This window comes from Prionailurus bengalensis, chromosome E2 (assembly GCF_016509475.1).
Source record: "Prionailurus bengalensis isolate Pbe53 chromosome E2, Fcat_Pben_1.1_paternal_pri, whole genome shotgun sequence".
Classification (NCBI taxonomy): domain Eukaryota; kingdom Metazoa; phylum Chordata; class Mammalia; order Carnivora; family Felidae; genus Prionailurus; species Prionailurus bengalensis.
Genome location: NC_057352.1, coordinates 55,002,809 through 55,027,685, shown reverse-complemented (window position 1 = coordinate 55,027,685; position 24,877 = coordinate 55,002,809). Strand labels below are relative to the sequence as shown.

At 42.4% G+C, this 24,877-nt stretch overlaps 1 protein-coding gene across 5 annotated transcripts; it reads left to right on the top strand.

The window, feature by feature from the left end:
- Window positions 1–1,124: 1,124 nt before the first annotated feature.
- CMC2 (C-X9-C motif containing 2) lies at window positions 1,125–19,208 on the top strand. Of its 5 annotated transcripts, none has more exons than XM_043599739.1 (5): window positions 1,125–1,746; window positions 7,543–7,573; window positions 9,177–9,291; window positions 13,853–13,924; window positions 17,675–19,208. In XM_043599739.1, the coding sequence occupies exons 3-5, from the start codon at window positions 9,211–9,213 to the stop codon at window positions 17,759–17,761; spliced, it is 240 nt and encodes a 79-aa protein (XP_043455674.1). In that variant the 5' UTR covers window positions 1,125–1,746; window positions 7,543–7,573; window positions 9,177–9,210; the 3' UTR covers window positions 17,762–19,208. The 5 variants fall into 5 exon arrangements, 4 of the variants coding, with proteins under 4 accessions (XP_043455674.1, XP_043455672.1, XP_043455675.1 ...); XR_006300182.1 differs by lacking the exon at window positions 7,543–7,573 and having other exon boundaries at window positions 1,140–1,746; window positions 17,675–18,692; window positions 18,930–19,208; XM_043599737.1 differs by lacking the exon at window positions 7,543–7,573 and having other exon boundaries at window positions 1,140–1,746.
- The last annotated feature ends 5,669 nt before the right edge of the window (window positions 19,209–24,877 follow it).

The window sequence follows — 24,877 nt, the reverse complement described above, 5'->3', positions numbered from 1 at the left end:
ACCACCCATTCTAAAGGTATCTCCCCACCTTCCATTGCTTACTGTCTTCACAAAACTAAAATGATCTTGCCTATTGATTACTGTCTTAAAATATTGAGCCACTCGAGTAGGAACTATGTTTGCCTTATTCATGGCTATATCCCTAAATGATAAATACATGTGGAATGAAATATTAGATATTCTCCGTAAGCAGTGTGTGAGGAGATACCCTGGGAAGAAATAGGGTCCAACAGTCACTGATATATCAAACCAACCTCTCCCACTGAAAACACTGGCGCGGGGCGGGGGGAGGGGGAAAGGGAGGGGGTAGGCTTGTAAAAATGCATTCCCAGGGCTCCATCAATTTGAACTGGGGGGAGAGGGGTGGGGGTGGAGTCGGGCACCCAGCTGCGCGAGAGCTTGCACTTTTAGAATGCTTCAGAAGATTCTTCATTTTGGGTTAAGTTTGCAAAATGCCATTCTACAGACTTCTGGTAGAGAGCATTCAGTCTCACCAATAAAGCTGGTAAACCCTTGACAAACTCCTGATTCCCTGTGACTAATTTCTTTTTACTTCTAGTTCTTAGCAGCACAGTGCCTGGCGCATATATATGTATGTGTATATATATATATATATATATATATATATATAAATATACACATACATATATATATACACACATATATATACATACACACACACGCACACACATACATACATATACATACATATATATAGCAGCTCCTCAAGACATTTGTTGAATGAATGCATGACAAGAGCCCTTTTAGGTAACTTTTCTGTAGATCTACATGGAAGGGCTGCCACTGGAGCATTAGGAAAAATACGACAGGCGCACGGACGGAAAAAAAAACGGATGCCAAGGCTGACTTAAAAAAAAACCCAAAACACCCGACTCCCAGCACACCAGCAACCCAAGGGTCGGACAGCGAAATAACCCGCCACGTGACAACTGGCGGAGGCTCCGGAACTTACGTACATCCCAGTAAGGCCCCGCCCCACTGCGGGCGGAGGTGACGTCACGGATAGTATCACCGCCCTCTCATCCCGGCCTCAACTGTAGTCCCCCACTTCTTGCCCGAGGCCCAGCGCCAATCCCGCACCTTGAGACGTGTGGCAGACGTGAAAAAGTCGCCCCACAAGCCTGAGATGTGGCTTTCTCGAGGCTCCCGCCACACTCAAGGTCCCGATTCCACGCCGCGCGCGGACCTCTTACAGTCGGTCATCTCCAGCAGTGTCTCTTCTCGGCAGCCGTTCCCGCCCGCTGCTCCTTCAAAGCCACCAATTGCAGTTCGCGTCGCCCTTCAGCCCCGCCCACCCCGGAGCGCTATCTTTGGATTGTACCCTAGGCACAGGGAGCTGCGTCGGGGAGCGGCAGAAGTGAAACTCGCCAAGTCCCCGCATCACTCTTGTTGGTAGAGACCATTAGTTAAACGCAGTTAACCTCAGCCACGAAATCTGGCTTGTTGGCTCGGTTTGCTGTTTTTAGGCCCGGCCGTGCCTCAGTGCACTCGCTCTCCCTCCCCCCAGCGCCCGCAAGTGGGCCCGTCCAGGCCGGGTGGCGCATGCGCCTCAGAGGCCGGGAGCAGCGGGGGGCTGGCCGCGCCGAGCCGGGTCAGCTGTGGAGGGCGCTGGGGACTTCGCTACCCGGAGCTGCTGCGACTCCGACGCCCAGGCCGCCGGCCTTTGGATGGGGAGTCTTCGCTGGTGACTGTCACTTCAGTCCTCCCTGTGTGGCTTCGAGTCGGGTGAGTCTCAGGAGTCCCGGTCGTTCCGAGGAGCGCTCTCTTCCTGGCCGCGGTGTCCTGGGAGGCCGCGGGACACCCACCTGTCCCTCCTCTCGTGCCCTGCTCGCGCGCGCCCCGCCGTGTCCCTTCCTGCCCCTGTCGGAGGTTGGGACCTTGAAGGTCAGGTCCCTGGTCCTCAGGGCGGCCGTGGCTCGCCCTGCTTCGAGGCAGACCACCGCGCGGGGGGCTTTGCCGTTGTAGCTGGAGGCGCGTCCGGGGCCCTCCGCCCGCAGGCAGTTGCCGAGGTAGTTTAGAGAATGCTTTGGTCTAGACCTTTCTCTCTTCGCTGCAGTCTGTCTCGCCACTCGCGAGCCTAGTGACCTGGGCGGGGGATGGGGTGGGCTCCTCCCCTCCTTGAGCCTTGGCTTCCACGCTTGTAAAACGGGTACAACCCATCGCATCGATGGTCGGAAGGGAAGCCATTCACAGCGTTTGACACTAGGAGCGGTGAGCGCTCAATGAATCGCATGATTATTATTATCATCTCGGAGTTAGAGATTGCATGTAGCTGCACCTGTCAGCTGCAGTGAAAGTTGCCACCAGTCTGTCTTGCGAAGCGAGAATCCATGGAGATCCCCATCAGTAACACTTTGCAAGGAAGGTAGACATTCGGGTCCCTTTTATTGGAATTAAAAGTTACCGTGTTTGTAGGTTCACGCAAGGTGCTTAATGAAGAGTCTTAAGTAAACCCGCGTTCTGGAAACTTTCATTTAAAACTTTAACTGCATGAAAGAGGTTGGCGCTGGCGAAGGAATTCTGTTGTGACACCCTTGTGTCTCCTTTCCTGTACATACAGGCTTCTGCACGTGTTTAGTTTATTTAAAATGAGCCTCACTCATTTCCATTCTTTTGTTGTTGTTGTTGTTAACTATGTTGAGGTGTGAACCAATTTTCAGTTCTACAATAATCCTGAATTCAACATTTGGCAAGCACTGATCAGGCATTTACTATGTGCATTTACAAGAACGGTCCCTCACTAGCGTGTGCGTTCTTTGAGGTATATGGACTGATTCTTTTTTCTCTGAAATTCAGGTGATTTGGCAGAATGCCCAGCACCTGCTGAGTACTGTTGTTTGTTCAGGGAGAGTTGCAGCTTCCATTCCTTAGGAAACTATGTGGTGGAACTTGAGAGCCTTAGGGATCTTTCCCCCAGGCAGCCCAGGGGTTCCTTTCGGTAGCAGTGGGGCATGGTCTGTGTTTGGGAGCACTAGTCACTCAATAGCAGATGTTTAGATTTGGTCCCTTTGCAACTGTGATAAGTAGAAGACTCTAGGGTAGGCGGTACCCTGCTGCGTCTGCTACTTCTCCTGAATATGGTGCATAGTTTGAAATAGTTGCAGAAATACTAATTTAACTAATTCCAGGGCTTTCTGAAAGTAGGCCTTAAAAAAAATGCATGTTTTAGAAAGCATTGTGTATTAAGTTTACAGTGTTTCCTGGAGAACAGATTTTCAAACTCTAAACAAGGGACTTTTCTGGATTTGTTTTACTTTTTTTTTTTTTTGATGTTTATTTTTGAGAGAGAGTGCGAGCAGGGGAGGGGCAGAGAGAGAGGGAGACACAGAATCCGAAGCAGGCTCCAGGCTCGGAGCTGTCAGCACCAGAGCCCGATGTGGGGCTTGAACGCACGAACCGTGAGATCATGCCCTGAGCCGAAGTCGGACGCTTAACCGACTGAGCCACTCAGGCTCCCCTGTTTTTTGTTTTAAAAAGACATTAGAAATTGCAACTGTAGAGTACATTTCTTTCTGGTGCAGCCACAAAACAGCAAAATCTTTGGAAAGAAAACACAAGTGACATTAAAATAGGGGGTTTCCTCCTCGTGATTATAGATTTGCTGAGGTGTTATTAAAATGCTTACTCCTTTTTCTTTACTAGAGGTCGTGTATTGCTTACTTCTTGGCTTATTTTTTAAAACTGTGCCACCTGGTGGTTGAAATCTATCGTGGAATACTCATTAGGAAAATTTTACCTCTGTCTTGGTAGAATCAGATGAATAAGACTGTAATCGTTATGTCTTTAGTGAGAGTACCATACTGCTTCTGTCCTCCCAGCGTACCCCCAAGTAAAGGTTAAAATTGCTCTGCAGGGGCCAATCACCCAGTTATTGTCACAACTGAACATTTTAAAGAGTTTCAGCATCTGCTTTAGTATAAACGTTTGCATTCTAGAGGCAGAGGGTGGAGTTGGGGAGGGAAGCCCTTTAACTGTGACAAGTTAACCTGGTGTTTTCTAAATGCCAGTGTAAAAGTGGGACTGAAGTTTTGTGTCTAAATCATAACAGTGTGAATGGAATTTATTCCTCTTTCTTTTTTTTTTTTTTTTTAAATTTTTTTTTTCAACGTTTATTTATTTTTGGGACAGAGAGAGACAGAGCATGAACGGGGGAGGGGCAGAGAGAGAGGGAGACACAGAATCGGAAACAGGCTCCAGGCTCCGAGCCATCAGCTCAGAGCCTGACGCGGGGCTCGAACTCACGGACCGCGAGATCGTGACCTGGCTGAAGTCGGACGCTTAACCAACTGCGCCACCCAGGCGCCCCTATTCCTCTTTCTTAGTGCACACAGACACATGTGAAGTCTTAATCACAAATGTTCCCTTCACCTTTGTTTCATCAATGCTGCTGATGTTCATAATTATTTTGGCATTACCCTTTTGAAATTTTTTTGTATTTTCCTAGTGGTGATGAGTTTTTTATCCATTGCGAATTTCATTTCTGAAAATAGGTTAAAATCGTTTAGTTGTGAACTTCGATTTGAGAAGAAAGTGAAGGATGCAGTGCAGGAATACACTCTGTGACATCCTTAATTGATGTAGCCAGTCTCTTTGGGGTACATTAAGACAGGTAACCGAGAACTTCCCATTGCAGCTTCCTTCATTGTTGGACAGCTCCAGGAAGATGACGTCTTCCACTCTTTGGTTTCCAGACCTGTCCTCAGAAATACCTTGGAAACACCATTGCAGATTCAGTTCAGCCTTTCCCGTCATGTGATGAGCATTTCACATATACAAATGCAAATGTCACACTCACTGCTTACCATTTCAGATACTCCCACATGTGTTATTTTAAACCTCATGACCCCTCAGAGATATAGGTCCAGAGCTAATACCATTTTATGGAAGAAGAGACTTAGGTCAGATTAAGTAACCAAAGTGTTATAACCTATGGACAGATAAGTCCACAACTTTTGCCTTCAGATCCATCGTTTCTCCTGCTTAACCAGGTTGTTCCTTTTATCTGTCACCTCTGATGGGGGCTTCCCTAAATTGGTAAATATTCCCAGTTTCATTAATAGCTTCTTACGGATCCTGAGAAGAAGAGTTTAAGAGTAGAGGCAAAGCCGTCTTCATCCTGAGCAGTCTCTCCAGGAACATTCACATTGTCAATATTCTGGACTTGGCTGCTCAGGACGACTACAGTATTGTTCTTTTTCTTGAGGTAGACTGACCCTCTGTTTCTAGGAATGCGGGATAATGTTACATGGTCTTCTTTGGAACCTGCAATTAGTGCTTGTTGGACTTGTAGCCAACCAGAGGCTCTTTGGGAAATGGTTTTTTCTATCTGAATGTATTTCACCCACAAACTGCTGGGAAGTTTTCTGTTTCGAACATGGGAATAATTTGTCCTGGTTTAGAGATTGCACTGGGTAGTAGTAACTCTGCCACTTGCTATGTGACCTGGGACTTATTTTTGATGTGAACATGTGAGTAATGCATACTTGAAGTACAAAAAGGCAATTTCTTACGGTTCCAATGAATTTACAGTTATTGGAAGGATTAGAAGACTTGTGCCCAGTGTGTGGTAAGTGTTCAAAAATTATTTTCTACACTAATAATGTAGATACAGTCATGGCCTTGAAGGAATGTTAAAAGTAAGAATATGGAATATACATTTAGTTTTCTTCAGCTCATAAATTACTTTGAGTTATAGTAATGTTTATTAGAATAGGCTTTTATTTTTTATTTTTCTAAATGTTTGTTGTCGAGAGAGAGAGCGAGAGCGAGAACACAAATGGGGGAGGGGCAGAGAGAGAGGAAGACACAAAATCCGAAGCAGGCTCTAGGCTCCGAGTGGGTCAGCCCAGAGCCTATCATGGGACTTGAACTCGCCAACCACGAGATAATGACCTGAGCCTCAGTCTGATGCTCACCTGCCACCCACATGCCCCAGAATAGGCTTTTAAAGATAAGATGACTGCTGGAAGATATCAGCACTCACAGCAAGTGTTGTGGGAACAGTGGCATTGTTTTATAGCTGTGCGTGTGGCAGTGTACCCGTGTAAGCACCAACGGGACGCGCAGCCAACTGGGCGCTGGAAGAGAGTGTGGGTACAGGGTGGACAGAGGGAAAGAAGAAGAGGGTACCTCATTGAAAAGGTGGGGTGGAGGAAAGGGGGGGGAATGACTGGTAAAGCAAGGAATTTGTTAGATAAGGGATTAGGTAGGTCAGTGTTTAGAGCTGTAGATTGAGAAGTAGTAGTTTAGTTTTTTACCAAGAAGAATAGGAAAAGGAAACTATATGAAACCATTCTCTTCTTTGACATAGTTACATAGGATACTAAGTAGAGAGGAAGTTATCTTATTGGTACCCTGGCTGGGTCTACAGCGCATAAACTTTTGTAACAGAGGGAGGAAAAATATACATCGTGGTATGTATGCATTTGTACTTATATACAATGTGGGCGTATTTATCTCAGCTGCAAAGTGTCTTCTAAAGTATTTAATGGGCCAAAGAGGTCATTTCAGTACATCATAAGCTTGTTTCCAAATTGTAAAAGCACAAATCTGAGGACTTGGTTGATAGAGGTGAAAATGTTTTGTCACATTTACAAAATAAAAAGACAGTTTCTAAGTGACTTAATAGTACATTAGATGACTTAAATTTCTAGACCGTATGAGGCCTCATTTTTCTGAGGGAAAAGATTATGTCATTAAGAAGACTTCGTAGTCAGCGGCAGGCAAACAAAACTTGAACTTGGCTGCATTTCCAAATGTGTTTCAGAGACTCAAGGACTTAGTTGGGCATAGCGGCCTGGTTTGGAATTCTCAGCTGTGGTTTGCGGGGGGTGTGTGTGTGTGTGTGTTCATGTGTAGTCAGTCACTCAGTGGAACAGTGATCCACTGGTCTTTTTGGAAATGGAGTTCTGAAATAGTAGGGATACTGTAATGCTCTGGAATTCTTTGTTTAGACATTTGTAAGGACTTGTTGAGAGTGGCAAGTAGATAGGCAGTTTGAAATTCTCAAACGTTTTTGTATTAGCTCTGTGAAGATATAATTTACATTTCATAAAATTCACCCACCATGAGTTCAGTGATTTTGGTAAACTGCTATTGTGCAGCCACTGCCACAATCCTGTTTTAAAATGCTTTCGTCGCGCAGATGTGTTCCTTTGTGGCCAGTGACAAATAATCCTCTCACTTTCAGGTGTAGGCAAACCATCGGCTTTTTTTCTCTACCATTTTGCCTTTTCTACACATTGCATATAAATGGAATCATATATAGTCTTTTGAATCTGGCTTCTTTCATTCAGCTTGGTGCTTTGAGGTTCATCCACGTTGGCGCCTGTGTCCGTGCATTCCTTTTAATTGCTAAATAGTGTTCCATTGTCTAGGCATACCGCATTTATTTATCCAGTTGGCAGGTTATTGGACATTTGCATTGTTTCCAGTATTGGCTATGATGAATAATGCTGTCAAAATTAGCATACATGTCTTTGTGTGGTTTTATGTTTTCATTTCTTTTGGGTATATTCTGAGGAGTGCGGTTCCCGTGGTCAGGGGTCATTTGGTAAGTATGTGTTTAACTCCTTAAGACACTGCCAAATTAAGTGTGTCCTATTTTACATTTTCATTAGCAATGCATGAGGTCTGTTTTCTCTGCATCCTAACCATTGCTTGGTATTGTCTGACTTTTTGATTATAGCTATTCGGGTGGAAATGAGTGGTATCTCATTGTGGTTTTAGTTTGAATTCCCTGTGACTAATGGTGTTCAGCCTTTTTTTTTTTTTTAATGTGCTTAATTAACCATTCTCGTACCATCTTCTGTGAAGTATTCAAATCTTTTGCCCATTTTGGGGGTCCATTTTAAACGTTGGGTTGGTTTGTAAGCATTCTTTATATGTTCTAGGTAGCAAGTCCTTTTTCAAACATGATTTGCAAATATTTTCCCCTAGTCTCCAGCTTGTAGGATATTTATTTTTTAGAGCAGTTTTAGGGTCACAGCAAAATTGAGCAGAACGTACAGAGAGACCCCATGTGCTCCCTGCCCCACACATGCACAACCTCCCCCGTGATCAGCATCCCCCGCTAGAGTTGTGTGTTTTTACAACTGAACCTACATTGACACATCATCGTCACCCAAAGTGTGGCTTATCCTTTTTTTAAAATTTATTATATACATCATGAAATGCTCACCACGAGAAGCATATTACAGTATTATTGACCGCATTCCCTGTGCTCTACTTTCCATGCCTGTGTCTTTTCATTTTCTTAATGGTATATTTTTGAAGTGAGAAAGTTTTAAGTTTGATAAGATTTTACCAATTTTTTCTTTTACGAATTGTGCTGTTGACCTAAGAACTCTTTGTCCTGCCTAAGGTCATTATTTTAGGTTGTCTTTCTTGAAACCTTTGAGAAGATTAAAGCAATCATTGGTTCTTTCTTTTGGTAATCTTTTCCAAGTTAAAAAGAATAGGTTACAAAAAAGAGTAGGTAAATAGTGCTACATAACTATAGCAAACACTTCAAAATAATGCTTTTCCTTTGACCTTGGCTGCTAATTTTCTCCTTTGTGAATGAACCAATTAAATTTAATTTCTGGGATTTCAGCATCTTGCTTTCATTGTAATAATTGCGTTTTATGGACAGATCTGCTAAACTGAAAAACTTTTTTCACATCTGCTTTTTGTTTCTCTTCATTGTTTAGTTAGATTTTCTCAGCCAGATGTTAGGAAGAAAACAGTCCATGTTAATTCACACTAATGTGAGACTGATGGGGCTTTAACCCTCTGAGAGGAGTGTACATTTTAAAAGGATTAATAAACCAGTTCTCTTGTTTTGTAGAATTTCATCTGAACAAAATGAGTTGTAATCAATTTCAGGAATGTGGGGAAAATAATTGAAATCAGGCTTATTAAGAGAGGCTGGCCGTTTCTGCTAGAGCACTTCTTTCCAGTGTTGGGCCTCTTTAGAAACTGCAGGTTCTCTGAACACCTGATAACTTGCTGAATCTGTTAAACTGCTGGATAAGGAAGCTGAGGCTCAAGGTTAATAATTTGCCTAAGGTGAGCATTCCTTTCTGATAAAGCTCACTGCAGGTTTTTACTGAAGTAGCTTTAGGTCGCATTAACAAGTACAGTCACACATATTCAAGACACTCTTGTATCCACAGGTCGCTCTGCTGCGCTCCATCCCTTCTCCTAAAGATGCATCCTGACTTATCTCCACACTTGCACACTGAAGAATGCAACGTCTTGATTAACTTGCTTAAGGAATGTCACAAAAATGTAAGAGTTCAGAAAAATGACCATAAAGCAAAGATGAAACTTAGGTACAACACAGTGATGTGAAATGTTACCTCCACTGATGGAAGGGGAATGATAATATGGCGGATCTTAGCTTACTAAAGATTAGTAATTGATGCTTGTGATTTTTCAGATACCGTTTCCATTCGTGATTACTAAAAATTAAGCATGGTAGTTTGTTAGGGAACTTTTGAAATGATATGTAACAGTCAGAACCCATGTTCTTTCAATAAAATACTTTCCTTTTTTTTAATTACAGGATGTTAGAACAATTACGTTAATCTGACTCTTCTGATCATAATGCAATTATTGTAAGAATTTTCTAAGATTTTCCTTGATGTCCATCATTCTGTGTTTAAAGGAGATTGAATTTTTTTTAATAATTAGATATTAGCTAGGTTTAAATTGTGATTGGCCTAATTTGGCAGGTTTACTTACTTGTTAGTGGAATGGAAGTAAAATTCCATGGTTAAAACCAAAATGGAAAGGAAACCCATTTTTGGAATATATTCACTTAAGCCAATATTTTTATGGATGTCAGCTATTAAGCTTTTTTCATATAATTGATGCATGAGACAGTTATAAGGAGCATTTGTGGTTTTCTTTAACTTTGCATGATGCGTTTTCCTCATGATATTCATAAACTGTAGATATATAAAATTATAATATCAGTATGTATCATTTAAATGAGTAAAATTTAAAGGCTAACAGGTAGTAAGTACTACCTCTGATCTGTGAAGTTAGATATTTTTTGTTCAAAGAACGTTGCGGGTGACAATATACTTGAGACAGACTTTTTTCAGCATACATGTAGATCCAGAATTGATATCATAAGTCTTTATTTAACGTTATCTTAACGTTATTTATACGTTATACGTTATTTTATTTGTACGTTATTTTAATGATATTTAACGTTATTTTGTGGGTGTGCAGTCGCGTCCCATTTGGTTTTAGAGTGTGTTTCCCTGATGACTGATTTTGAGCATCTTTTCATGTGCCTGTTGACCATTCATACAGTCTTTTGCCTATAGTTTATTTTTTTTTAATTTAAAAAATTTACTTATTTAATTATTATTATTTTCTTTGCCCATATTTTAAAATTGGGTTGTTTGCTTTATTGAGTTTTAAGAATTTGTTTTCATTTGACATTCAAGACCCTGTCTTGACAATTGAAGACATTGACGAGCGTGTGGTGAGTATGTTCTCAGTCTGTGGCATCCTTTTTCACTTTCTGAAGGTTGTGCTTCAAAGAGCAGTTTCTAAGTTTGATGAAGTCTAATTGCCAGTTTTTTCTTTCAGTGTTTGTGAGGGGTTTTGTTTTTGTTTTGTTTTTTTGTTTGTTTGTTTGCATTCTAAGGATCTTTGTGTGTTTCCTGCTCACAAAGATTTTCTCCTTTTTTTCTTCCAAAGGTTTCAGGCTTTTAGCTGTGACATTTAGGTTTGTGACCCATTTCAAGTTAATATTTGTGTCTGGTATGAGGTAGGAGTCAGTGTTTTCCTTTCTCTACGGGGATTGTTTTTCCCGCACTATCTGTTGCAGACACCAGCCTTTCCGTCCTAAATTAACTTGCTGCCTTTGTCAAAAATCTGTTGACCACACATGACTGGGTCTATTTCTGGGCTCTAGTCCGTTCCGCCGATTTATGTGTCTGTTCTGAACACCAGTTAATTCCAGTGTTCTCCTCGTGGGGCCAACCGGGTCCCCTGACGGGTTTGTCCTCTTCTCTACCCTCGCTCGCTTTCCACACCGAGTCAGGAGTGACTGTTCAAACTACGTTCGGGCATCGCTCCGCTCTACCGGCTCCCTTTGCTGTGGTACACGATCTCACTTTCTTCCTTCGTGTTCTTTCAGGACCTTCATGAACATGGCCCCTACTTAGCCTTGGGTTTCACACCCTCCGGCACTCTTTTTTTCCCCTCGCTCCCCAGCGACCTTTGCTGCAGTTGTGTGGAGCACACATTTCTCTCTTCTGAGGCTTTGGGCTTGCTCTGTCCTTGGCTTATCTTGGAGCCCTCCTCACGATCTCCTCTTCCCCGCATGCTATACCAGGTTTCATCTTCCTCCAGGTTTTATTCTCTGTAATCTGTCCTTGCCTCTTCATTTCCTCCTTTCCTGGCCTAGATTCTCTTGGTGTTGTCACTCTGTCCTCTGGTAACACCGTACGTAGTCCATTTCCTACTTCAAGGTACTTCTCACACGTTTTGGTCTCAGGACTCGTATACACTCTTAAAAATTCTTGAGGACCCCAAGTAACTTTTGTGCGTGTGGACTCTAGCTACCGATATTTACTGAAGTAGAAATTAAAACTGAGAAATTTAAAAAAATGTAAATGTATATAAAAATACAATAATAAATCCAGTACATGTTAACATAGTAATTTTTCACAAAAAAAGATCTTATTTTCTGAAGCAAAAGACAGAGTCAAAAGAATGACACTGCTTTTGGGGAGCCTGGGTGGCTCAGTTGGTTAAGCTTCTGACTTCAGCTCAGGTCATGATCACGGTTCGTGGGTTTGAGCCCTGCGTCAGGCTCTGTGCTGTCATGGCAGGGCCTGCTTTGGATCCACTGTCCGCCCTCCTCTCTGCTCCTCCCCTGCTTGCGTGCGCGTGTGCACTTTCTCTCTCTCTCTTAAAAATAAATAAACATTAAAAAACAGAAGAATGACATTGTTTTTGCATTTTTGCAATTCTCCTTGGTATCTGGCTTAATAGAATATAGCTGGAGTCTCCTATCTGCCTCATGTCCTGTCTTTGGTGATGTTGTCCTCTGAGCAGCCTCTGGAAAGTTCTACTGTAGCCTTGTGAGAGAATGACAATGAACAAAACAAAAAAGATCTTTGATTATCAGGAGAATAGTTTTTATCTTATACACCCCCTGGAGAGCTCCGGGGAACTCGTGGGTGCCCCTGGACTGCACTTGGAGAACAACTGTTTTATAACAGTCACTGTGTTCGTTGACTCACTCTGTTCTGTGACCGTGTTCTGTGAGAGTAGGGCCCAGGTCCAGCTTCCTCACTACTGTATCCCTAGTCCTTGTCTTCGAGATATCGATTGATCGCCCATTTATTCAATCACTGGCCCAGGTTGGTTTTCTGGAAACAGACGTCACACACTGGAGGCCTTTGCTCTGTGTGTGCACGAGAACTGCAGTCCTTGGGCGTTCCTTTTACCAAGGCCAGCGGGACACTTTGGGTTTGTTTTGCACATAATGTCACAAGAGTGTATTTCTTTGGGCTTAAATATCGGGGTGAAAGCGAAAAAAAAGTAGCTGCTGTCCTTGATTTAAACATAAGATGTATGTGTATGGGGCGATAGGAATCACTGTGAACTAAACTGTGAAATACTGCCTTGCATTCTAAACATTAATCCTTTCTTTTGTTTCTGCCTCACCAGAAAGTGTGTGAAAATGCATTGTTCCCGTTCACCTGTGGTCAGAGAAATAGTTTAGGAAAAATACACAAGAAATACTTCTTCTGAAAAGGTCATTAGGCAACCAGTAGGAGATGTCAGTTTACCTTAAATGCTTGCCAGAAAAACCAACCCATTCATTGACTGGACCAGAAGAGGACATTTAAAGTGGCGATGAAGCAGGGGGAAAGGAGTAGTGAGGGGCATAGCTTATAAATTATGTGTTGTCTGTTTCCATGAAAGCCTTAATTGGAAAGAAAAGGAGCAGGTGCCTATTATCATAACTACAAGTTCAAGTTCAGCATTTATGGCATGTCGTTTTAGGCCATCACCATGCTGTCCTGGGCACCCTTAAAAATCATGATGTGCAAACGCACTAATTATGGCCCTACTGAAAATTCGTGTTCTTGACCTCAGCCTTCATCGTGATCTGCTTTGGAGCATTTGTACTTTTTGCCATGATCATTGTCGTAGGCCTTGAAACCACTGGGAGATTTTTATTTTTGCTTTTCAAAGAAAGCAGACTTTGAACTTCAGACATAGATTTTTCTGATATTGTGGATTAGTGGCTTATTTATGTGGTCCATATAGACCGTTTAATAATAGTGTTACGTGTTTCTGATGTATTTTGATGACATTTTGAATGGAGGCCAATGAGAAAATAGTGTTGGCACTCAGCATATATTAGGTAATTCTTCAGTGGGACAGAGTGTTTGCTATTGAAGGAAGTTACGGGTCATGTTAATATGGCCACAGTGCACTTTGACATCACTCCCCGTAGTAGATGATGGATTGTGCTGTGATGTTAACATGCCCTTAAAGACAGAGGTACTTGAAAACAGAATTGTTTACACTCTGTCATTGTGAGGTTTTGGCAGTTTAATAGGCTTCCCTTTTAGTAAGGAAAAGTCTTTTGGTTTTTCATTTCTACCTACAGAGCTTTTATCTCTCCTTTAGGATGGCCAGGATAAGTCCATTTATTTGTACACCTCATACCTGTGACTTACCTATTTGCTTATTAACAATGTGCTGACACGTTAAACCCATTTCTGTAGGAATAAGTATTTAAATTCTGTGTGCTAGAGACCTTAGCATGTTGTGGGATGAAATATTTTACCCCTTTTCTTCCTTTTAGCACAGCATTCTGAAATTTTTTGGTCATTGCAATGATCTTGATCGGGAGATGAGAAAATGCTTGAAGAATGAGGTAAGAAAAGTGTTAAAGAATAAAAATGGTTGAACAGTAGAACAGAACATTTTTGAACAATATTTTACAATATTGCCATTATTAATTTTTATTCTGAATTTTAGTATAACAGAGAGAATTGACTTTAGACGTACATCCTCCCCTAAAACCAAGAGGAGAATTAAAAGCCTTTTCTGGGGACAGTTAGAACATTGCTAAGATTTTTTTTTTTTGTTTTTTGTTTTTTGTTTTTTGCATGCACGTAAATGAAAACAACTTCCTTACTGTAATCATTGTAACTCTCCTGTATGAATTGCAAGGTTTGGGAAGTTGAATTTGTTTAGCAGAAAGACTTCTGACAGTCAGCTATTACCTGTAGTGGGTAACAGATACTCTTCGGGCCTGTTCCCTCATAGAACATGGCGGGAGCCAGACATGGTCTCCTCACAGGTTTAAAATTGTGAATTTCTTTATAACCATGGCATGTACAAGCCATAGGGATCTAGTTTGACTTGATTGGAAACACTCATTTCCTAAACTCGGTGTTAGGCCATGACATGGACTTGGACATATAGTAGGGTGCTTTTGAAATCTTTGAAAAGACATGTATTTTTTAATTTTTTAAAAATGTTTATTTATTTTTGAGAGAGAAACAGAGCACGAGCAGGGGAGGGGCAGAGAGAGAGTGAGACACAGAATCTGAAGCAGGCTCCAAGCTCCGGGCTGTCAGCACAGAGCCCGACATGGGGCTCGAACTCACGAACCGTGAGATCATGACCTGAGCCAAAATCCGGCGCTTAACCGACTGAGCCACCCAGGTGCCTCGAAAAGAAATTTAATTCCCTTTCTTTTCACACATGAGTTGTGTTATGTCCAAAACCTTAAAAAATCTATAACTATTAAAACCTGCCTTCCAGTTTTTTTGCATTTTCCATATTTTTGAACTTATTTTCCTATTTGCCTCATGGTGAAAGGTATTAGTTATAATATTTGAAGCTGTCCAGCATCTATATTTTTGTTTTTTGTAGTTTCCAATCCGAGGCTTTGGGGGTTTTTTGGTTTTGTTTGTTTTTTCTCTTCCTAGAGTCCCTTTCTAGTGTCTTTACTGTTTGAAGAACTTTCTGGAGTTCTCACTTCAGGGTCATCATTTTCTTTGCACAAACATGTACATGTATAAGTGTTTTAAATTGATTTTTCGAGAGTTTTTCTTCACTGGTAAAGCTAGTTTATATGAAAGCTGAACCAAGGGCTTTGTTTGGTTTTTATAAGGATTATGGGAAAATGAAGCCCACGCGGTGGTGTTCATTGCAGCGATTTATTTCTCACATGCTTTCTGTTGTGTCTGTTCGCCTTTTCCCCTAAATTTAGATTTTTTTTTCTTCTTATGGTTCAATAATTTTTGCCATTGGTGTGGTGATTAGATCTTTATATGAAATTTTCTTCCCAGGCGGTCCTGAGACGTTAGTGACCGTTTGGTAGGATGTTGTAGATATTTTTCTTACTTTGTTTTCATATAAATTTTAGATTTTCTCCCTTGACTTATTTTCTAAGTCCTCTCTGTGGTTTTTATGTTGCTTCATTACCTGATTTATGGATGTTTTTCTGTCTGTACTTTCATGCTTCAGTCCTCTGAACCTGTGCTCATTTATTTCCTCTCTGCCTTTGATGCTTTCTGGTTTACCATTTACTGCTCTCACGTGCTCCTCTACCATTTCCTTCGTGTGCCATTTGAGTACTTTATTCCTTGAAGCTTTTAACTAGAAGGACCTGGCCAGTTTCCCTTTGCCTCTCTTTGCCACTGTGTTACTGCCCACCCCCCCCCCCCCATTCCCCATTTTATTGAAAGAATCACTAATACTACTTTTGCAGCATCCTTTTTGTCCCTCTTAATTGTTCAGTTTGGTTTAGTTTTTGGTTAACTGAGCTTCCATTCTATCTACATTGTTCAGTGAAGTTTTGTGAATAACATCACATGCATATATTTTTCTTTTCCTTCTTTTATTCAGAGGCCATCTGGACTCCCTTTGGGCATATCTTAACATATATTTTAACATAGAGTATAATTTGCTCTTTAACCTGTTTTTTTGGGGCCACCTACACAGTATTCTGAAGATTTACCCTTAAAACCCTTCTCCCAACCTGATTGCTGGTGGGCAGTCCAGCATATGTGATTAAAGATAGATATCAAATATTTTTCTCCCAGTATGTATCTCTGCATGTTCTAGAATAGTGCCTTTAAAAAAAAAAAAAACCAAAACTTGTTAAAGCAATGAAATGCCCTTTTCCCCCGAAAAATCTTTAGAAGAAAATTAATGTATGACAGATAAAAGGAATGATTTTGGTTAAAGGGACCTGGTGTTTCATCTATAATTTGAAGTGGTCCTTTGATGGGGAAGAAAAAAAATTTCGGAAACTATCATTCCAGAAGCTATGTTATAACTCTTCAATCAAAACTTTAGATCCAGAAAACTTCTTAAAGATCATCTAGCCTAGCTCCCTGTATTTGAGGTTACAGGACCCGAAGATGTACTGATCATGAACCTCCACACCATTGTCTCAGGGGTCAGAGGCGGGGGATCCAGTCAGGTCTCTAGTTAGCTCTCTATCACTGATTTCATTTCTGTGGCCTCTTCCCATATTTCTGGCTCCTAAAAGATTTTGATGTCTAGCTGTTCACAATACTTAGTTTTTTCAACTTGAATTTACTTTTATATTTTTCCCCTTTTTCATAGGGACCCTTCATTCACCTTTAAAATAATGTCTGTATTGGTGTGTATAAACCTGTACATATATCCATGTAAAAACACTTATATTCAAGTTTCTCTGCTTTAAATGAGTGCATTGTCTAAGTGCCAGGCTGTGTATTTCCTGTTATTTAATAACCTACTGATCAGAATACTAGGCTGAAAACCTCCAGGTGAAAACTGCATTTAGATCCAACTAATTACAGAAATGTAGGATTTGGGGAGAATCCGTTTGATGACTCTTTATAATGAAAAATATCCTGGGAAGTTTAGCTGACTAGAAGTTTCCACGTGAACTAATAGGATAATATGGTTGCCAAGAGCCATTTACTCTTGATAATATTTATAGAAATAACATGTCTAGGTCCTAAGAACTAGTAGGTCCACTGTAGCGACATCTATCAGACTGTGTGGAGCTCTGTATTTAATTCTGGTTGTGATATTTTTTATCAGGAATATTGATATTAAAGCGCTTTATCAAAGGTGCTTGGTAGCTATTAGAAGGCAGAAGCCATGTTCTGTGAACCTCTATGGAAGCCAGGAATGTTCAGCCTAAAAAAGAGGTAGTAAGTGGGTCATCTGTAACCAGATATTTGCCACATTATAGCAGGCAAGAAGAAATAGGCAGTAGGAGAATTTACGTGGAAACACTGGTTCAACAGTGGCCAACAGCGAAATAGGTTACCTCTCAAGGTAGTGAGCTCCTCATAACTATAAGTGTTCAAGCAGAGGTTAGATGCGTGTGATCGTGAGTTCCTAAAGAACAGGGACCATACTCACTCATCTTAAATATTTCCTGAATTCATATTTTGGGAAGAAATTTATTCAGTAAATATTTGTGCATCTATTAGGATGTAGGTGCTGTACTGTGTTTGCAATTTCAGATTCAGTGAAATAAAAGACAAATAAGAATTTTATCAGCAGAAACAACTTATTTTGCAAATATTTAAAAATATCTAACTCAGCTGATATATAAATGGTAATATAATCTGCTGTCTCTTTTCTCCCCTTTCCTTTTATTTTCCAGTACATGGAAAAGAGGACCAAGAGCAGGGAGCATGGCAATGCGATGAGAAAAAGACTTTTTAATCCCGCAGAGGAATCTGAAAAATAAATTGCAGGCATACCTCGTGTTATTGTGCTTCATTTTATTGAGCTTCGCAGCTAGTGCATTTTTTTCAAATTGAAGGTTGGTGGCAACCTCGCGTCGAGTGAGTCTATTGGTGCCATTTTTCCAACAGCATTTCTCACCTCGTGTTTCTGTATTGCATTTTGGTAATTCTTACAATATTTCAAACTTTATAATCACTATTATAATTCTTATGCTGGTCTGTGATGTTACTATTGTCATTGTTTCGGGGTATCACGAAGCGTGTCCACAGAAGACAGTGAACTTCATCAGCGTTGTGTGTGTTCTGACTGCTCACCTACCAGCCCTTCCCTCGTCTCCCCTTGTCCTCGGGCCTCCCTGTTCCCTGAGACTCAGCAGTTTTGAAATTAGGCCAGTTAGGAACCCTACGCTGGCCTCTAAGGGTGCAAGTGACAGGAAGAGTCCCTAGTCTCTCACTTTAAGTCAAAAGCTAGAAGTGATTACGCTCAGGGAGAAGGGCATGTTGAAAGCGGAGATAGGCCGGAGCCAGGCCTCTTGCGTCATTTAGCCAAGCTGTGAGTGCAAAGGGAAAGTTCCCGAAGGAGATCAAAAGGGCTCCTCCAGCGGACACGCAAATGCGAAGAGAGTGAGAGGCCTTACTGCTGATGTGGAGAAGGTTTCAGCGGTCTGGATAGAAGAGCAAACATTCTCTTAAGCCAAAGCCTAATCCAGAGCAAAGTGCTAACTCTCTCCAGTTCCATGGAGGCTGAGAGGCGAAGAAGCTGCACAAGAAAAGCTTGAAATTGGCCGATATTGGTTCGTGAGGCACAAAGGAAAGAGACTGTCGTCCTAACCTCAAAGTCCAAGGTGAAGCGGCAGGCGCTGTGGCAGAAGCTCCAGCCACGTGGAGGCAAGGCCCTTCACCAGCAAAAAGACTGACTTGCGGAAAGCTCAGGTGATATGGTTAGCACCTTATAAACAATAAAGTATTTTTTAATGAAGGCGTGTACACTGATTTTTAGACGTAATGCTATTGTATACTCACCAGACTACAGGGTAGTGTAAACATAACTTTTACATGTGCTGGGAAGCCAGCAAAGTCATTTGACTCATTTTACTGTGGTATTTGCTTTCTTGTGGTCTGGAACGAAATCTTTAAGATCTCTGAGGTTTGCCTGTATACTTCCACTAGGTGCCTTAGCTGAGAGAAGACCTAAAACCTCTTGGTGGATAACTGAAAGAATCTTACCTCATTTGGTCTCCAGAATCCTTTGGACAGAAAGTGACTCATGAGAAATCAAGCCATGGAGAAATATGGAAACCCCGATTCTGAGTATTTTGTTAGGCAGAGAGCCTTAGGTACTCTCTCCCTTCTGCCAACACACCTGACTTGTAACATGTACCCTCCCTTTGCCAACAATCAGTTAACATTTGCGTAACTTATCTCCTTCAATAAAATAATTGACTTGAATCATATGGTCTCTGTTCTCTTAGACTTTCTTGCAATTAGGGCAAAATGGTCCCATTAGACTCTCCTTTTTGACAATGTACTGATTTTGGAGCTTAAACATTGAAGACACAAGCTAGGGCAAACAGAGTTTGGGGGAGTCTCAGCTGTATTAACTATATGAAAATGGCCCAACTTTATTGTTTCCAGATTCATTTCTAGTGGTCACCCCTACCCCCCTACCCCCCCCCCCCCCCCCCCCCCCCACCAGGGCTCTTTCTGCCAGGTGTTTCTGAAACTGGTGACAGTCTAGAAGTCAGCAGCTTCCAGCCACAGCCGCAGCAGGGTCTTGATCTTCTTGTCAGTTGAGATGTTGACAGATTGTGAGCTGTGTGCACCTTCTAGTGAAGTCTGTGTATATGTCCAGAGTGAGGCCTTGTTGTTAGTAGTGTTCAATAAGTGCTTTTCTCATCATAAGAGGTGTTCAAGGGGCTGGACATTCACTGAGCAAGGTGGTTACAGAGAGTAGCAGGCATTTGCTGGAGAGACGGAGAAAGAAGTAGAATTAATTCTGAGGGCCTTTCTGAGACTGAGATTTACGAATATTTATTCAGCCCCTTCCTCCTTGTCAGTCACAACAGGTGCAGAAATGAGACATCTTGCCTTTAGATGCTTGTAGTAAACGCATGAGTTGACTATTACAGTAGCATAGTAGTGTCATGATGAGGTGGGTGTCATAGAAAACATAGAAAGGGCATCCATACCCAGCCTTCAAGGAGAAGGAGCCATTCCAAGAAAGCCACTTAGCAAGGTAATCTTTGACAAATGGAGTAAAAATGGAATGCATTCTAGGGAACTTCAAATTGTTTAACATGACTGGAGTATGAGAGCTGTTGGTGGAGGAAGATAAAAGATGTCTTTGAATTCAGTTGGAGTTTTTTTCTTTTTTTTTAAACGAATGAATTTATTATTATTATTTTTTTTTTAATTATTATTCTGAGAGAGGAAGCAAGTGTGAGCTGGGGAGATGGGCAGAGGGAGGGAGAGAATCTCAAGCAGGCTACATGCTCCTTACAGAGTCCGAAGCGGGGCTCAGTTCCACAACCCTGGGATCATGACCTGAGCTGAAATCAAGAGTCAGACGCTCAGCTGACTGAGCCAGCCAGGCGCCCCTGGAAATTTTTCTTCAATGCTCTTGTGACCAGTTGCAGATTTTAATATGGTGATTAGGGATTTATGGAGGGGCCTTAGTTGGAAAGGCGATGTGTTTCGATTTGCATTTTAGTAAGATCTTTCTGGTTACGGTTTAGGAGATAGATTGGAGAAAGAAGGTTATACCCAGGGAGTCCCGTTCGATTTTTGTCCTAATTTGGGTGGTAAGTGAAGGCCTGAAATAGCAAAGAGGCTTGGAAATTCAGACGAATGGCTGGATTTGAGGGCAGTTTGAACACAGATTCAGCATGGCTGACGAGGAGGTCTTGGGCGTTTGAGTCTGCATGCTGCTGGGGCCCTGCCCCGAGTGGGAGTGGGAGGGGGGGTAGCAGAGGTGTGGGGGAGAGTGCTGGGTTCGAGGTGTGTGCGGAAGGCCCTGGGCGGAGATGGCTCTTCGGCTTCTGAGGACGCAGGTCCGGAGCGTAGTAGTTGTCTGGATGACGACGGAATTGGGAGACAACAGCTTGTGTGTGGCCGCTGGCAGCCTGTGGGCCAGAGGTGCTAGCACGCCGCCTGAGGTGCTTTATAGATGAAACTTCGGGGTCACTTGAGTTTTTAAAATTATGTAAATACTACATTTCGGTGGAACACCGAGACAATCTAAGTTTGATAGATTTCACACCCTGATGTCCCTTGGCTCCAATAATTGACAGTTGGGTGTGTCTTCTGTGCATTTGCGTGACTATTTCAGGACAAGAAAAGGAGCCCCATATGTGGAGAAGGAGCAGGTGTAGGGAGAGAAGGCAAACCGTAGAGAATGGTGCCACTCCACAACCGTAGAGATGGGCAGGAAGGGTCCAGAGGACGGAGTGTCACTGGATTAAATAAGGGCTGAGCCGGAGGACACAAGTAATTGGACGGGCTTGGCTCTGATGGAAAGGACAATGTGAGGTCGAGAGGGGGACTCGCAAAATCGAAAGGAAATGGTGAGTGACACTTGGGAAAGGGTTGTCTCCTGAAAAGAATGCCAGAAAGGAGGGAGGTGTTGATCTGTGGAGTGACATCTTTGAGGATGCAGAAGTGAGTGAGATTCAGGGCCCATGCCGACAGGGATACTGTTTTGTTTTGGTTTTTTTTCCCCCCAGAAAACTAACTCGAAACCGAAAATGAAGCACCATAGGAAATGGAAAGTATTCCTTTCAGAGAGCAATAAGTAACCTGTTTGTATGGGATGTGCTGCTGTCACCCGGGCTCTGTTTCTGCTCTCCGGGGACCCACATCTCAGGCACACTAACATGGTTCTCCGAAACTAGTCGTGTCTGGTAAATGTTTAAAAACCCTGGAAAAGGGAAATAAAAGGCACTAACTTGTAGCGTTTGCTATTTTCTGTGGTGTCCATCCTGCCACGGCAGATTTCAGCCTGCCAAGCCGATGTCCCCGTCCCTGACGGTGGAGCTGGGAAGAGGTGCTCACAGCAGGCTCCCCGAGCTGGGACCAGCTGACTCCGGCCCCCTGTGGCGCACCGCTGCTGGGCAGAGAGAATGCAAAGAATCCTCACTGATGGCCCACCGATGGTCACCTCTCCCACTTGAAAGTACCTGTCCCCCAAAATGTACGCTAACGCAAGACCCTTGTGCCCTCTGTGACGGAGCGCCTGTAGTCCAGGGCTGCTGGAGTTCACAGGGTCTACAGTCACCGTGTGCCAGGTGGATCAGGGAGGAAATGGGACCTGCCTGTGCCTTGATGGCTGGATTTGTGCCCCAGCACCGGGCCGTCTGCTTCTCTTTCTGTTGCGACACCACCACCTTCTGGTTTGGGACATGTCGCCAGTTGCCTGCTATTCCCAGCCCTCTGCGGATCCGAGTGAAATCTCAGTTTTCTCTCTCCTTTGTGGAGCAAGTGCACTTTCCTCGTGGGGGTTTCTGGTTTATTTTTTAATTTTTTATTATTTCTTTAATTTTAAATTTTTTTACTGCCACTTGTAGTAGGAGCCTGAGAGGCTGGAGGGAGAGGGGGTGGGAAGGAGCAGACGTCCTACGTCCTCTTGCATTTATCAGGCACCTGGCACCTCATTGTGTGCTGGTACTACAGTGCTGAACGAGCTGGACACGGTCCAAGTGAGGGCAGGGCGCGCGTCACAAAGGACCACCTGAGTCCTGCTGAGGAATCTGGGTTTCCTTTCCAGGGCGGTGGGAAGACACTGTAGGGCTATGCAGGATACGGAGTGAAGTGATAGATGAACTTAGTGTGGATTTCTAGCGGCTTTGGGTCCTAAAGGACGGTCTCTCCAAGTTGAAGAGCTCAGGCCAAGGTGTTCCTGAGAAATCTAATTTTGGAGACTGCCCTGAGCCCTGATTCTCTGTTCTTGACAAATTTATTAACGTTTTACTGCAAGAAACACTGCACAGTTGTACTTAAGAGTGAGGATAGAAAGTTGAACTTTTTCTGACCCTGCACAAATGGGGTTTAAAACCACTTTAATCTCCATGGAGTTTTTGGCTTAAAGCACCAAGTTCATTTCCTGAGAGTGTTTGGGGTAAATCTATAAAGGTGATGTCATTGGCCTGCCAGGTGGACACACCAGAGATCTTTCTGTGCTTAGCAAAAGAACAAGTCCCCAAGTCCCAGGTGAGGTGGCTTTGCCACCACAGTCAGATGAAAATTGGTGCCCTTTATGTGCTCTTATATCCGGGGGTTCAGATCTGCCAAACGCTGCCCCCTGCACGGTGAGGTTCCTGGAGGAGAAAGTCCATAGTGGAGAGTGCAAGGGGAGGCCAGAGGAAGCCTTGTTACCAGCCTGCTGACTCGGTGGCATTCCAGGTGGAGCAGGTGGCCTAGGCTGGAAGCCTGGGGGGCAGTCTCCTTCCTCCGAGCGCATCTCGGCCCTCACAGCCAGCTGGTCATCTGGGAAGACGGGACGTTGAAAACGAGACTGATGATAGAGAGGCGGGGCGGGGGATCGAGCTGGCTGAGCTGCTCTCGCTTGCAGAAACCTGTGGAAGACACCCGCTCAGTGTGAATCACCTCTGACAGCATGAGGGACACACACACGTGTGTCACCTTTGTTAAGCTAGCCAACCTTGCCGTTCTCTTTGTAAAGGAAACCTCTCAGGTTCACAGAAAACTGTACATACTACATGAACACCCTCGTACCCACTATCCAGCTTTACTAATTAAAATTTTTTTTAACTTTTATTAATTTTAATGTTTCACTGTGTTTCAGGTCTTTTTTTTTTTTTTTTGATAAATAACATGTTACAGATGTGGGTGAAGCCTTCTGTGTGTCTCACCCCAATCCCATTCTCCTTCCTTTATCAAAGGTGACTATAGACTGCTCTGATATATTTCATTCCCATGTATGTTTTTATACTTGTGATATAATGTAAGTACACATGAACTGTATGATTTTGCATGTCTAAATATTTTGTTGAGAAGTTGTCATGATGTGTATAGCCTTCTGTAGCTCACTTTTTTCACAATTATGTTGCTAAATGAAACTCTTCTTTATTCACTTTAACTGCTGTGTAATATTCCATTGTATGTACCACAGTTTATGCATTTTCCTGTTGATGGTCACTTTAGACACTGGATTTTTGTTGCTTTTAAAATGCTTTAGTTAGCATTCTTACATGTCTTGTGCAGTCTGCGAGAGTGTCTCTTGAGTATAAACCTTGGATTTTGTTGAGCTGTAAGGATACATCTTCAACTGTGCTAGAAGTTTCTAAATTATACTGTAAATAGTTGCAGACATATATGAATACATCTCACTGATATTAAGTTGTTTAAATCTATAAACATGGTATACATCTCTCCATTTTTTTCTGGTCTTCTATGTTTCTAAATACATTTTTTATGATTTTTAGTTTTTTTTTAAGTTCATTTATTTTTGAGAGAGAGGCACACACATAGAGCATGAGCAGGGGAAGGGCAGAGAGACACAGAATCCAAAGCAGGCTCCAGGCTCTGAGCTGTCAGCACAGAGCCCATTGTGGGGCTTGAGCCCATGAACTGTGAGATCATGATCTGAGCTGAAGTCGGGAGCTTAACCCACTGAGCCACCCAGTCGTGCCCCCCCCCACCCCCCGCCAGCTTTTTAAATGATTTTTAAATGACAACCTTACGTGTCTTTTGCTAGATTTGTTCTTAAGTGGTACTTTAAAAATTGCATATTCTATTTTATTATTATGGGTATAATGCAGTTGCTTTCTTTATATTGATTTTATATCTAGAAAGTCTGCTGAATTTTAATTCTAATAGTTTATAGATTATTTAGGTATTTCTATGTAGACAGTCATGTCACTTGTGAATGTATTAACAGTATTGCTTCTTCCTTTCTAATGCTTACACTTTTTTGAAAAAAAAATTGCACTTAGGCATCTAGTACAGTGTTTAATAGCAGCATCAGACTAGTTTTGTTACTGACATTAAATCCGAACATTTCACTGGTTAGTGACGTGTTTGCGGTACGTTTCTTTTTTTTTTTTTAAAGATTTTTTTTTTTTAATGTTTTTATTTATTTTTGAGACAGAGAGAGACAGAGC